The sequence below is a fragment of the Chiroxiphia lanceolata genome, chromosome 6, assembly GCF_009829145.1.
Source record: "Chiroxiphia lanceolata isolate bChiLan1 chromosome 6, bChiLan1.pri, whole genome shotgun sequence".
Taxonomy (NCBI): domain Eukaryota; kingdom Metazoa; phylum Chordata; class Aves; order Passeriformes; family Pipridae; genus Chiroxiphia; species Chiroxiphia lanceolata.
This window is the reverse complement of record NC_045642.1, coordinates 20,020,722-20,035,146: the sequence shown is the minus strand read 5'-3', so window position 1 is coordinate 20,035,146 and position 14,425 is coordinate 20,020,722. Positions and strand designations below refer to the sequence as shown.

General features: G+C 39.1%; 1 protein-coding gene across 5 annotated transcripts in view; it reads left to right on the top strand.

Moving 5' to 3' along the window:
• Positions 1–14,425, top strand: part of SLC1A2 (solute carrier family 1 member 2) — a 91,091-nt gene that overhangs the window by 46,084 nt on the left and 30,582 nt on the right. For all 5 annotated transcript variants that reach the window (XM_032692263.1, XM_032692261.1, XM_032692264.1 and 2 more), the window contains 3 exons: positions 8,381–8,520; positions 10,085–10,237; positions 10,851–11,101. In XM_032692263.1, the coding sequence (XP_032548154.1) occupies positions 8,391–8,520; positions 10,085–10,237; positions 10,851–11,101 (534 nt within the window). In that variant the 5' untranslated portion in view covers positions 8,381–8,390. Of the gene's footprint in view, positions 1–8,380; positions 8,521–10,084; positions 10,238–10,850; positions 11,102–14,425 lie in introns of those variants that run through there.

Below are 14,425 nucleotides of genomic sequence, written 5' to 3'. Positions count from 1 at the left end.
CAGGAAAAGGCGTTATCCATCCCCTGCAGTCTGTCTAAAGAGACTTTTGAAAAGCCATGTATGTGGACATACACAGGATGCATCATTCTGAATAGAAAATAATTCCTTCCTGCCTGGCAGATCCATCATCTTTACTCTGCTTTTTTTATTTTTCAGGTGTATTGCTGCAGCCCAGTTAATACATAAGTCGATACGTTAGTCAGTCAGATATAAGGAAACCCCAGGGGGAAGAAAAGTCTCTCTTCCATGGTGATATGTATTCATGGAAAGGCCTGGATAGATATGTAAAAAATGATCATGTTGTAAAAAATTTGTGTCATGTTTACTTCATTTTCCTTGGCTCCTGCTTTCAAATGGTCTTTAGACTTTCCTCTCTCCACTGGACAATTAAGCTTCCTGGGTCAGATTTAAAAGCTGGAGAAACTGTTAAAGGTAGCATTTAATGAGCAGAAATCTCCTGATAATTCTAATAGGATTTTAAAAATGCAAACAAATGTAGTGTAAGTTCAAATATTGTAAAATCATGTAGGTCATAAAGAGTTGTTTTCCTAAATGATCTCATGGACAAATACTTTAAAAAAATCAAAAGAAAGAGGTAGATGTAACTGGTAACTAATTCAGAGTAGACCACCCTTCCTTGCGGCATCACTAAGGATGCTGCTGATCAGCTATTTAGATATACAATTGTAGCATTCCACCTTTATTTAGGTTGGAAAAGGCCTTTAAGATCATTGAATCCCACTGTTAAACCTGCACTGCCAAATCATCCACTAAATCATGTTCTTAAGTGCCACATCTACATATCTTTTAAATATCTCCAGGGGTGGTGACTCAACCACTTCCCTGGGCAGCCTGTTCCAATGCCTTTTGGTGAAGAAATTTTCCAAATATCTAATATAAACCTGCCCTGGTGCAACTTGGGGGAGTTTCTTCTTATTCTATCACTTCCAGCCTGTGAGAAGAGACCAACCTCCACCTCGCTACGACCTCCTTTCAGGTAGTTGTAAAGAGCAATAACTACTCCCCTGGGCTTCTTCCTCTCCAGGCTAAACACCCCTGGCTCCCTCAGCCACTCATGAGCCTTGTGCTCCAGGCCTTTCACCAGCTTTGTTGCCCTTCTCTGGACACCTTCCAGTACCTCAGTGTCCTTGCTGAGGGACCCAAAACTGAAAGCAGCATTCAAAGTGTGGTCTCACAAGGGCTGAGTACAGGAGGATGATCACTGCCCTGGTCCTGCTGGCCACACTATTTCCGATACAAGCCAGGATGCCACTGGCCCTCTTGGCCACCTGGGCACACTGCTGGCTCATGTTCAGCTGCTGTCGACCAGCACCCCCAGATCCTTTTCCTCTGGGCGGCTCTCCAGCCAGTCTGCTCCAAGCCTGTAGGGCTGCATGGGATTGTTGTGATTGAAGTGTAGGACCTGGCACACTACCTTGTTGAACCTCATAAAATTGGCCTTGACCCATCGATCCAGCCTGTCCAGATCCCTCCACAGAGCCTCCAGCAGATCAACTCTGCCACCCAGCTTGGTGTCATCCACAGATTGACTGAGGGAGTGCTTGATCCCCTCGTCCAGCTCATCAATAAAGATGTTAACCAGGACTAACCCCAGCACTGAGCCCTGGGGAACCCTACTAGTGACTTGCCACCAGCTGGATTAAAATCCATTCACCACCACTCTCTGAGTCCAGCCATCCAGCTAGTTTTTTATCCAGCCAACAGTGCACCTACCCAAACCACAAGCAGCCAGTTTCTCCAGGACAATGCTGTAGGAAATGGTGTCAAAGACTTTACTGAAGTGCAGGTAGACAAACAGCATCAACAGCCTTTCCTTCATCCACTAAGTAGGTTACCTAGCCATAGAGGGAGATCAGGTTGGTCAAGCAGGACCTGCCTTTTCTACCCATGCTGGCTAGTCCTGATCCCCTGGTTGTTCTGATATGATTGTGATTAAACTCCCTCATATGATTATGTTAAACTCACAGAATGTATACTAAACGCTAACTCAGAGGAAACAATGTGTTTGTAAATTGTTCCAGGGAGAAAAGTTCTTTTTCCTGCTGCAAAAAGGCAAGTCATGCTTCAGGCTGTTGCTTGTAATGCCAGTCCCTAGAACAAACCATTCTACATAGTAAATTACTAAATCTCCACTCGGAATTCATTAATGTCTTACAAATAAGAAGAAAAAACCTACATAATACAGTTAAAATTCAATAGAAGGGCTTAGTGGCAGCAAGCGGCTTAAAACCCTTGTTAATGCAGACTGAGGCTTGTGTTTCTCTTGCAGACTGAGGCTTATGTTACTCTTGTTTGTAGTATTTTATGTGTTTGTTTTTGCTTTTTTTTTTTTCATTTTTGTGCAGAGGCTGAACGTGACTAGAATATTTTACTGATGTAAAATGCTATTACGTAGCCACAGTGATGCCAAAGCTAATGCATGTTTTGCACAATAAAAATATTTTAGCTGTTTCCCCTGCGTGTTCTGTGATATTGTGACTGTATATAATGAGCTTTACCAGCTCCACTGTGGTCTGAAAAATATGTATAACCTAAGAAAATAAACCCCCATACTATAGCATGTGCTAGGGCACAGTGGAACAATATAGTCACAGACTGTCTCCCTAAAGAAGCTCAGCAGCTGTTGTTGTCATTTAATTAATTTAAGTAGCAGGCAACACTATTTCAACTCAAACTAGAAGTTTCTTGGTAACTCATGCTTGAGCCCTAATTTCACAAGAGCTGTGGCAGACAGTTCGGACTCCTCACATCCAGCTAGTGAAATCCCTCTTGTCCTGGTGATGTTCCATGTTTTTCTAGTCACTTGTCTTTTATGGACCAACCAGAGTAGATCCTTTCCTACATGTGAGGTAGGAGTAAGCTGATCATGTGGGGTGGATCAGATCCGTACTCCCTCTCATGAACACAGCATGTAATCCTTAATAATCGGTGTTACACTGTCTCTGCAGGGAAAGGGAAAGACATACAACCCTGATCCATGCCTTGCTGCTAACAAATATCCTTCAGGGTGTATTAAGCTCTCATTTACTCCCATGCAATCCCACTGATTACTAGGAGGAGCTCTTTCAGTGAGGAGTCACCAAGATTACTGTGCACCAAACTTCATCCTAACATTTTTGCCATGGCTTTTCAGCTCCAACTACTTTTGGACCACCTGACTGAGTACTAGGGAACTGGCAGGAGGAGATTTGCAGCCCATTTGCTTTTTATTCTAAGGTCAAGAAAGCTAGATCAGCTTTCTACACCCCTGTCTTTTTTTTTCTCCTTAAGAAGGCCAACCCTTCTAAGAACAACTGCACTTCTATAGCTGCTGTTTACTCATTGCTTCAGAAGAGAGCAGTGTTTGGTTTGACAGCAAACATGTAGCTCAAGAGATGTTCTTAGATGCTTAAGCCTGTTTATCCAAGGTTGTTTTCTTAAGAATAGCTCTTGCTACCTAGATTGAAGTAATTGCTACAAAACAAAGCAGACTTTTATACTGAGAATACCTGCTTGATTAATTGTCACAGATGAAATGACTTGAGCAGATTAAACAGGATCTCTGCTAATTTACCTTGTCCCCAGCATCTGTTTTCATGAGCCCAGTTATGGTCTTTGGCTACCTTTTTTATTTAGATGATTGGTTTTTGGGTTCTGGTCTGTAATCTGGGTTTATGACAAGCTGGGTAAGTACTGGGGAGATACAGAGTTCTTTACCTGTAACTGACTGAACATAAAAGGGCTTTGTCACTCATGCACTGTGTAAATTGTTAACCCTTAACTTTAGTAAGGAAAGGAGTTATATTTGGTAGCCAAGGAAAAGCAGTTTCCCCAGCCTTTTAGTCCTAGAAACTTCAGTGGGAATACAGGAAAGAAAGAAGCATTTGAAAAGATAAAGGGCATCAGACTTTTCTAGAGGGAGCTAAGAGAAAACCTAAGAAAAACACTTGGAGGAAATAGGAACAAAAAATACCAGGGACCTTGGTGCTTCAATGAATTGCTTTCCTGCATTTTGACACATTTTGTATAGCAACCAGGAAGACAAGAAGACTGCAGCTTAAAAAGTGTAGATAAATAGATCATCTCATATAGCACTGTATATCTCACATGCAAAACCAACTGTAAATATTTAGATAATATACAATCAAATGCTTATGAACAGATTTTTTTTTCTTGTACTATGTGCATTCTGTGGGGATGAGGGACAGTAGAAAGAGCAAGTAGCTAACATCTTGATTATTTAGGCAAGAAATTGTTTCTTTGCTTAAAAGGGAGTAAAATTGAAGTTTGATTCTGATACTGATTTCTGTTAATTCACTTACATAGCACCTTGTCAGAGAAGAGCATATTTGAAATCAGTGAAAATACAGAGTGTGTTCACTTTGGGGCATTACTCTACTAAGATGAATAAAAATCAAATCTCCGGGGCTCAAAGGAGTTCCTCTCTTTTCTAGAAAAAAGTGCTGCCTCAAAAGGGAGAAGAGTAGGTGACACTGAGCTAGGAAGAACATCATATAAATTATTCAAAAGCTACCACATATACCTAGCTCTTAGTATATGCTGTTTCATATAATCTCCTGTTTCATGTGACTACACATTTTCCAATATTTGGTTCATTTTTTTATAAGTTCTGTCAATGTTTTCAAGCACCTGTAGTTAGTAGAAAAAATTATCATCTTTGAAGGTCTCAGTACTTAATATTACACTGTGGACCTCTTTTGGAGCTTAGCTCTTTGGCTGCTTGTCACAATGACACATGAAAATAATGAGCAGAATCAATTTATGTCATTATGTTCTGGCTTCACTGTAGTTAGACTAAAAGATGTTTTAGTTGGAGGGGGTTTAGGTAAGCATTCAGAATGGTTCCTTTGTTTGAATAGCCATAGAAGCTCAGTGCAGTGGAACAATGATTTATTTAAATGATTTATTTAACTAAGGTAATAACTTGCATGTCGGAGAGATCAGAGCTGCGAAAATGCATTCTGCACTGTTTTGTGATATATACTTAGCTACAGAGGTACCATTAACACAGAGATATATTGGTGATGTTCAGTTGTGTAGGAGTGGCTCTGATGATTGGTACACTTCTGGCTTTGTAGTTGGAGTCCCAGCACTGCCCATGAGTTGTGCAGTAAACACCTCTTCCTTCAGCATGAAAATCTGGAGCAGAAGAAAGCCTTATATGTATTTAAGTCCCTTCCCTGCATGCTTTAACATGGCACTGTGGCCTTCAGGGTATGAAGAAAGCTGTTCATGTGGGCATGCACTTTCAGTGGCAGACAGATCAAGGAGACTCTGATTCATATTTTGCCCTAACTTACATCTGTGCATCTTCCATTGCCTGAAATAGGCACTTCTTGCAGTTAGGTCATTATATGACTGCAGGTTTCAGGTGCAAAAAGTTCTGCATTCTTCTAAAGCTAAAAATAATTTACAAGATGCAAATAGAGGCACAAAACCAGCACAAGGAAGGTGACTCAGTCCATAAGACAAAAGTTGATTTCTGTGAATCTGAGGATAAACAGATTTTTATCTTCTAGTAATTGGATAGAAGATTTCTGGTGCAAAATTTTGATTTTGTCATGGGCTACACAAGAATCCTTTTCTTAACCTTCACAGAAGGTTTATATTTCACTATTGTTTCCCCTTCTCTCCTCCCACAGCATTCTCAAAAGCCTGGAACAATGCTTTGTCTCTGGTCTGGTGATAAATATCTTATTTCTGAGAGCAGTGCTAACTCCTTTGTGGTGCTGTTTTTCATGTTATTATATTCATCTGTCACACTTTTCATAACATAGCTGCATGGTTAGTGCATTTTCCTATTGGGTCTTTTTCTTTAGAAACCCCATACTCATCAGAATTTCAGTCTATGCTGAAGGTACACTTACAATCTTGAAGAGCTGGAGAGTCGTAAAACCCGTGTTTTGCACTTGAGGGAAGCACACAATACAGTACTAAGTTCCTGGAAATTTAGGAATGTCTTTAAAGACCTTTGTGTCCTCTTTTCCTTCTCTTCTCAGAGGATATTTGGATATCTACATTTTACATGGGTGAACTTTTGAAAAAGGTAGTTGCTATCATGCAGAGGCTCTGTGTTGTTTGACTGCCTCAAGCAGGGCTGGCTTCTATTTGGGCTATAATCCTGAAGTAGCCACTGCAGCTGTGGTAGTAAGTCCACCTTCACCTCCCTTCATGAGCCTTTGTATGCTGACAAGGCTTGAAGTGGAAGGGGATCTGGCCAGCAAACACAATGCTGTCACTTAGAAATGGATGGCAGTAGAAATAAGGCTTGAATGCAAGACCAGGACTGGAAGATGCCTTCTACATGGGAGGACTTACTTTCAGCAATGGTGTAAGGGGAATGATATGCTTCGTTGTGAATTGGAGAAAAGCCCCACAGCTGAGGAAGTAGATATTTATGAGTGGCTTTCTCTTAGATGGTATGAAGCTATATGCATGGTGTCAGGTAGAAAAGGGTCCAGGAAACCAAACTAAAATTAGCCCAAAGTGAAATCATCAAGTGCTTCTGTTTACTGATCCATTCTAGTTCTGCCTAATTATTTGCTAATGGAAGAGACTCTAAGGTTTTCTTTTTAATTACTTTCAGCTGTCCATAATTCAAAGTTTCAGAGGAATATATAATTAACCTGTAGTGAATAACAGATCAAAACAAGTTATATATTCATGTTCAGAGTGCAAGTGAAACTAGTTGTAATCCCCAGTTGCAAAGTTTGGATCCCAAGTTCCTTGGGTTTTTGGCACACTTCCACCAGTGAGTTCATGGCTTTGTGGCCCATGTGCATGAAAACTGCAGACACTGTCTCATCTTTCTCGTAATTCCTCAAGTAACTGTTAATGCACATTATCCTCTGGCTAATCCTTATGTATCACTGATACTTGCATTCATAAGTCTTCAAGAAGTAGGCATGCCTCACATTTGAGCTGTCTGAATGTGGACTGGTGTTCTTTGTTATTCCAGCAGCAGCAGCACGTCTCATTGTGACCAGCACTGTGAAATATTTTTGAGATTGCAGAATAAAGATTACAACGCTTGGAGGGTTTTTTCCCCTTAAAAAAAAACCAAACAAAACTCTAATACATTTTCAGATGGTGCTACTTTTTTAACAATCAAATGTATTGGAATGAAATGCAATGTCAATTTGAAAGGGAAAATCATGGAAATATTTATATCAAAATGATTGAATTCTTATTACAGTCTAATCATAACTTTCTGTTGAAAAACTTCACAAACACAACAAGCTATACAATATATGAAAAAAGAAATTTTGATTCATTGGGAATGGCTTAGTATTGAGAACATTGAAACCTTATATATCTTTTCAGACCCGTTTTAGGTCTGTAAACTTCAGTCAACTGTTGTAGAGGAAAATTTTCTAAAATCTTGTCTTAGTCTGGCATAAGACCAGATCTCAAAAAATATATTTTCTGGATAATAAAAAACCTGTTCTTTACCTATTTCTCATATTTAAGTAGACAGCCTTAACTTTTAGGGGAAATGTTTGATTCATAGTATTCTGGTATTTTTTTCAAACACATTTAAATACTTTGCATACAAGGGAGTCTATTGCTAACAATTTCTCAGGCATTGAGAAAGTTAGAGGCATGACTTCTGAAGTCCTGCAGTCCTGTATGTATCACTTACTCAAATATAAACCAGAGTTAGTGAAAAAAATTTTTCCTCTAACCACTGCCAATTCAATAAAACCAAAGGTTTTCTTAGAGAATGCATAGTTTTTGACTAATTTTCAGTGGCAGTTGTTCAAGTCTCATTACAACCAAGTTAAAAATATTCTTTTGACCTCAGCATTCTGATTACATTACAATAAAATATTAATGTTAAAATTAAATGTTTTTGAAAGATTAAGCAAAATGTTCTTGAATGCTTTATTTTGCATATAAATCCTCAATTTTAAACTATTATTCTGAATTGGAATTAAATAAGGTATTAAAATTTGCATTTTCCTGCTAGCAGAAACTTTGTTGTTCAGCCATCTCTCCTACTTAAATAAACAGCCACGGTCTTTGGGGAAACTGAATTTTCCAGCTCCAAACCAGTAGTTTAGTCCATGGAACATTTGGAATGATGTGTCCAGTGAATTAATTTTGTTTACATCTCTAGCATTTGAGAAATAACTGCAAAAAATACCATAAAGACTACACCTTTAAAATGCCATAAAGGCACCACTGCCATTTCAGAGACTTCTTCAGAGCAGTAAATATGCAGTGTTTATGAAATGTGGGAGGCGATGGATTATGCGTCAGATTCCCCAGTTATATATGATGGAAGCAATCCAGACTTTCCCCTCTCTTTTGGCATCTTGTGCTATAACTTTTACTTGATTTTCACTTTTTATTCTAGTGCCAACAATATGCCTAAGCAAGTAGAAGTCCGGATGCATGAAAGTCATTTAAATCCAGTGGAGCACAGATCTGGGAACATATGTGTGCAGTTCTGCCAGTCACTCCACAGGAATCTGCTCCTGACTCTTACTGTGTTTGGTAAGCTACATCCTCTGGTCTGGACAATCTGTGTGTATCTGTATTTGTTCATGTAGCACCACAGTCCCTGTCTGTGGTCATCAGCTGTTCCAGCTGAAAAATGCCCATGGACATTGTCGCTTTAAGTCAGGTGTGCAGGGTGTTACTGACACAGCATGGAGCAAATCCACACCACAGAGATACATTCTGTGTCTGGTTTGAATGGACTGTGATTTCAGCCCCAAAGCCAGTCAGATCAATGTCATTCAGTAGAACTAAATGCACTACACATCTTTGCTCTCAGTGATTTGGAAAAAAAAAAAAAAAAAAAGACAAAAACTTTTTAAAATTTCCTTTCCTTCATCTTTTATCTCTCAGTTTACACTCCACTGCTTTTAAGTTTTGTCTTCCCTTTCTGTAGCTGTAAGCCAGCACTCCATGATCTCATCCTGAATATTGCCTCTGGCTTTAGCAGCTTCCAAATACAGAACAGTTTGACATTTTATTGTGGTTCACTGGCTCTTTGCCTGTTTCTTTTTCACTGGAAGCCCAACAGCCAAATGCAGCAAATTTGTAGACATATTCTTATTGTGTTATTCTTTGAAAGACCAGCTGCAACTGATCTTGAGCTGCAGATGTCACGTCCATATTTTCAGCCTGCAAAACTCCATACTGTTGAAGTGTTTGCTTAGAGTCATCTTTAAAAGGTACCTGATGCTGTTCCAAAAAAAGTTTTAAATACACAGGTATTTTTCATTGTATCAAACGGATACTTCAAAGAGTCATAGTTGCTGAAAATCATAACTCAGGCTTTGCTACCGAGTTTTATTACACTTGAGATGTGGGCTTGGAATCAGGAAAACAAAGGCATCCTGGATGTAAACATAAAATGCCCATTCATAAAGGCCATGTTATGGAAGTAAACATGGCCTTTTTTTCCCCTAGACTATGCTTTAACAGCCTCAATCCTGAAAGGGAGGTTTAGGTGCTATCACTGTGGAAATCTACATAAGAGATGGATGAAGGGATTGTTTGTGATCTGAGAACATTAGCACAAAGAGAAGGATGCAGACCATCAAAAGAACAGAGTAATATGTGAGTCCTAAGAATCAAGTATTCTTCAATGATATGTGCAGTATTCCAGATCAGGCACTCTGTCCCAAAGTGCCCCAAATGCAACTTCAGTGTATTTTCCTTACGGGACTATTCTACCTTACCTAAACCTGCAGGGTTTTTCTTAGACTGTAGAACAGCTACTCATGCTGACCCTGTCTTCAAGTGGTACCATTCCTATGTTGAGAGCTAAATGTTGTACTCCGAAGAGCTGGATCCTAACCCTGACTCCTCTGTCAGTTCTATATGGACTTATATAAATCACTCCACCTCTTGATGCCTCAATTTTATTAGCTGTAGAATGATTATATGAATTATATTTGACTATCCCTCCCTTCCAAAGTCTGTGTTGTACCAAAGATCAGCTGCCCCGTGTAACCATTTTTCTTCTGGGCTGTTCTTCTGGATAATCAATGCACATTCAGCTATTCTTAAGTTACTTACCTGCTCTTTTTTGTTATTATTTTCCCAGGTGTTATCCTGGGTGCAGTGTGTGGGGGTCTTCTTCGTCTAGCAACACCTATTGACCCTGACATCATCATGTTAATAGCCTTCCCAGGAGATATACTTATGCGGATGCTAAAAATGCTGATCCTCCCTTTAATTATCTCCAGTTTAATCACAGGTAAGATCTATTAGCCATAAATACTTTAAGATGCTTTCTACAGATATCACCTTGTTTGCTTTTTGTGGTGTAGGAAGAACAGTAGTGTGATCCTGTCAGGTGTGTATTTTAGAATTAATTTCTGAATAACTTAGTTGGTTTTAATATGTATATGCTCCAGTGAATTTCATTTCAAACACACGCACACATACTACTATTAGAAATTTCTTAGTATACCGTTTGATATAATTCCTGGATTGGACCTTGCAAATAAGATGGCATAACACTAGTAAGCATAGCCTTCTTGAAGATGTGGTGTCAACCAGACCATGACCAGTTTGCAGCAATCAAGGGCAAAAAATGGTTTGATATCTTCTCTATTTTTCAATGCCTACAATGTCTGCAATTAGATGGGATCTTAAATGGTTCTCTATAAATTATTAGCAGTAGATGCTGCTCACATAAGAACTATAGGGAGAATCTGTCTAGTGGTGAGAACTTCACTAGAACAAAAGTAAGTACCTGTAGGCAGTCATTAAACTTTGAAAATTATAAAGGTTTTTATTTTATAATTATTGAATTGGATATTGAGTATCAATATATTTGTTTGTTTCTTAAAATAAAACACCTGCAGGACTGTCTGGTTTAGATGCTAAAGCAAGTGGCCGACTGGGCACAAGAGCCATGGTCTACTACATGTCCACCACTATTATTGCTGCTGTGCTGGGTGTGATTTTGGTTTTAGCCATCCATCCAGGGAATCCGAAACTCAAGAAACAGCTTGGTCAAGGGAAGAAGAATGATGAAGTATCTAGTCTGGATGCTTTCTTGGATTTGATCCGAAACTTGTTCCCTGAAAATCTAGTTCAAGCATGCTTTCAGCAGGTAAATCCTTCTACTCCTTGGTAAGACTCTTCACATCTTTCACTTACCAGGACTTTCTGTAGAGTTAATGTCATTGTTTAGGTGAATCGGATGATGCAAAGAGGAATACAGGTCTGAAGTCTTGAGCAGGTAAATGAAAGAACATTATTTATAGCTGCTTTGGTTGTAGTTGTTATTTAAATTCATAGAGCTTTTTTAAAGAAGATGATTTTTGGTTTTTTATTAAGTAAACTTTTTTTGTGCTTTTTATACAGTATCTGTGGTCATGAAACCTGCCCTGGGGCTGATCTTTGACCCAGGTTGAATTAGTTGCAGAGCTGATGGTTCTGCAGTGCCCTGTTTGGAATACATGGATGATATTCATTCCAGCTGGTTGCCAGCCCCGAAATACAACCTCTCTTAACCTCTAATGCTTTGTTAGAGTTCAGACTAGGTGGAGATAACAGAGCCAAGTGGCTGACCACCCTACAGGTGGCTCCACCACACCAGGTTTGGAGCATGCTGGGAAAGAAAGATGCTTGCCCCATGTGTTGCTTGCTCTGTAAGTAGATAATTAGATGATTTTATCTAAAAGCTTTTCACCAATGCCTAATCAAAACAGCTTTACTTTGAAAGGTAAAATAAATGAAAAATGTATGCTTCCTAAATTCTGCTTAAGCATATTTTTGGTATGTAAGCTGCTTTTCTCCTACAACTGAATTGCTTGGAAGTAATGCAGACAGGTTTTGGTTTCAGGGTTGTTTTGGTTTGTTGTTTTGGTGGGGTTTTTTTGGGTTTTTTTTTTGATGTAACAGGATTTGTTGTCAAACCTGTTTTTAAGTGTTCCTTTGTGAAATGGCATGGTTGCTGGTGCTGTGGTTATGGCCAAAGAATAAAGTGAAGAGGGGGAAGGGAGAACAGGCCATGGGGGAGTGGGAAAATGGAGGGTCATCTAAGCTGCCAAAAGGGCTTGGATTGCTTCACTTCTTACATGGACTTCCACATAAAAACACATAATCTTTGGGGATTTAGAAAGAGAACATTCTCAATATTTCCAAATCATCATGGGAATGTCAGTCATGTGGTCAAACTGTTGGTGGCTAAACATCACATGTAATGTGAAATGTATTTCTGCAAAATTAAGTGAGGGAAAGCAGGATGCTTATGGTTTTTTTCTTCCTTCCCCTTGTTTGAGCTGTGGAAGAGAGAAGAATTAAATTTCTGGTCACTTGAAATTGATCAAATATCTCAACAGAGGGGCAAAAACCAGTGGAAAGTAGAATTAAGCTACCTTTCTCAGATAGTTTTCTTAAAACCTTAATACTGTTTTTTCCGTGTGTGTAATTCCAATGTTCAGGTCACTTCTCTAGTTATGGATCACCATTTCCCTGATTGTTTTTCAATTTAGTCAAAAAAACTTCTGAGATTTTTTGCTTTCCAAAATTTGATTTTATCAGATTCCAAACTAATTGCTAGTGAAAACCTCTGCCACAAAGCCACATTTCTTTTGCAAAGTAGGTCACGCTCCTTTCTAGATGGAACTTATGCCTCTCTTAACCCTTAACTCCTCAGTAAGGAGTTAGGCTTTACTTGAATCTCTCTAGGAGGAAAATTAACTCTTTTTAATGGTGTCAGCATATATTTTCTCTTCCTGCATTTATACAGTCTCTTTCTGTAATCATTCAGTGTTTCTAGGTTGCCTTAGGAGGAAGAAGTGTTTTGCAGTAATCCTGAGAAGAATGGTTCTGAAGGGTGTGCAGCAGTGCTGCTGTACAGTGTGTGTGGGAGTTTAATATGCCTTCCACTGTGACCGGGCAGAAAGTGATGAAGAGATTCAGGTGCAGTTTTGAAACAGTTCATTTACAAACTGGACTCTGAATCATCGTTGGATTTCAATCTCTCCTGAATTTTAGTATGGTCCACTAGAAAGTTTTAATTTAAAATGAAAATTGCTATTCCAGCAGAGATAAGACTTCATGTGCCATGAAAAACCATGACACTATCATCTCTAAATATGACTATGACATTTTAGTGGTGTTTCTAGCCTCAGACATTGTTGTCAGAATCTAAGCTTTATATTAGATTCAGCATTTTTAGTGACCGTGGCCTTGTGCTGGCCTTGTGCAAAGAAGTGCTGAAGACTTTTTACTTAAGTGACTGTAGTGGAATTTGAGAGTGTGTATAGTTTTAATTTCTGTGACTCAGTTCTTACATTCTGAATACCTCACATAAAAAAATATTGTTGACAGCATCCTTCAGATGAACTCTGACAAAAATATAAACATGCAAGAATGTTGGATTGTTTAAGGACAACCAAAGCATTTTTCTTGTGCAAAGCTACATAGGCTTTCTGTCTATATCCTCCTCTCCAGATTTAAACAGCAGGTTTTGAGAGGAGGGATGTAAGATATTTTAAAACCATAAGGTTTTAATTATATGGATTGAATCTGGATCATCATCCATAGTACTTCAATCTTCATCTCAACAGGAAAGAGGTGCAAGTGTACTTTCGAAGGCTAATGCACCGTTTCTCTTGCCTTGCTCAAACATGTTTCTAGGAACAAGAAAAGTAGGGAGCAGGTGGGAAAACATGGCAAGGCAGTCACAGTGTCCAAACCATTTTGCCTGTCCCAGAGCCATGAAGAGGCAGAAAATGGTGAAGATGTGAAGTGGGAGGAAAACATCCCTTCTAAAAGTAGCAAGTCACAGATCTCTCTCTTTCCACTCCCTCCTCCCTTTTTTTACCTAGCTGTAAACTCAAGCCGTTTTCTCCACCTAGCATTCCTTCCCAGCTTTCCCTTGACCCTGCCTTTCATGTGCCAGAAGGGTCTAAATCCATTCAGATGCTGATGTCTTCTTTTTATGAGGTGGTCAGATTTCTGTCTGGGAGCACTGATAATTTTTCTGTTATCTGTCGCTCACAATATTTTAATTAGAGAGCTTGAGGGACTGTATATTCCATTTTGAGCTCTTGCAGTCAAGAGCTCAAAAGCTGTAAGAGAAGTGTTGGAAAAGTCTTAAATTTTTGATTCTTAAATTTTTGAGCTGGCCAGACCTGAATAATAAGCCTTACTGCAGAGTTGCTGCCATGACTGATCTTAGATGCTCTTACCTTTGGTGCTGAACAAATGGTATCAACATGTAACATGCAATCTGTGAAGCACCCTTTGTGAACCATCTGGACAAAGGAAATAACTGTCTGTAAAATGTTACACTGTAGTAGTAAGGAAAGAGTATTTGCCATGCTTTTCACACTAGAGTAATGAAGAAGACCCCCAGAACTTTGTAACACTTTAAACTATTGAAAAATAAACTTATTTTTGGAAGAGGGATAAGAGATTGTGG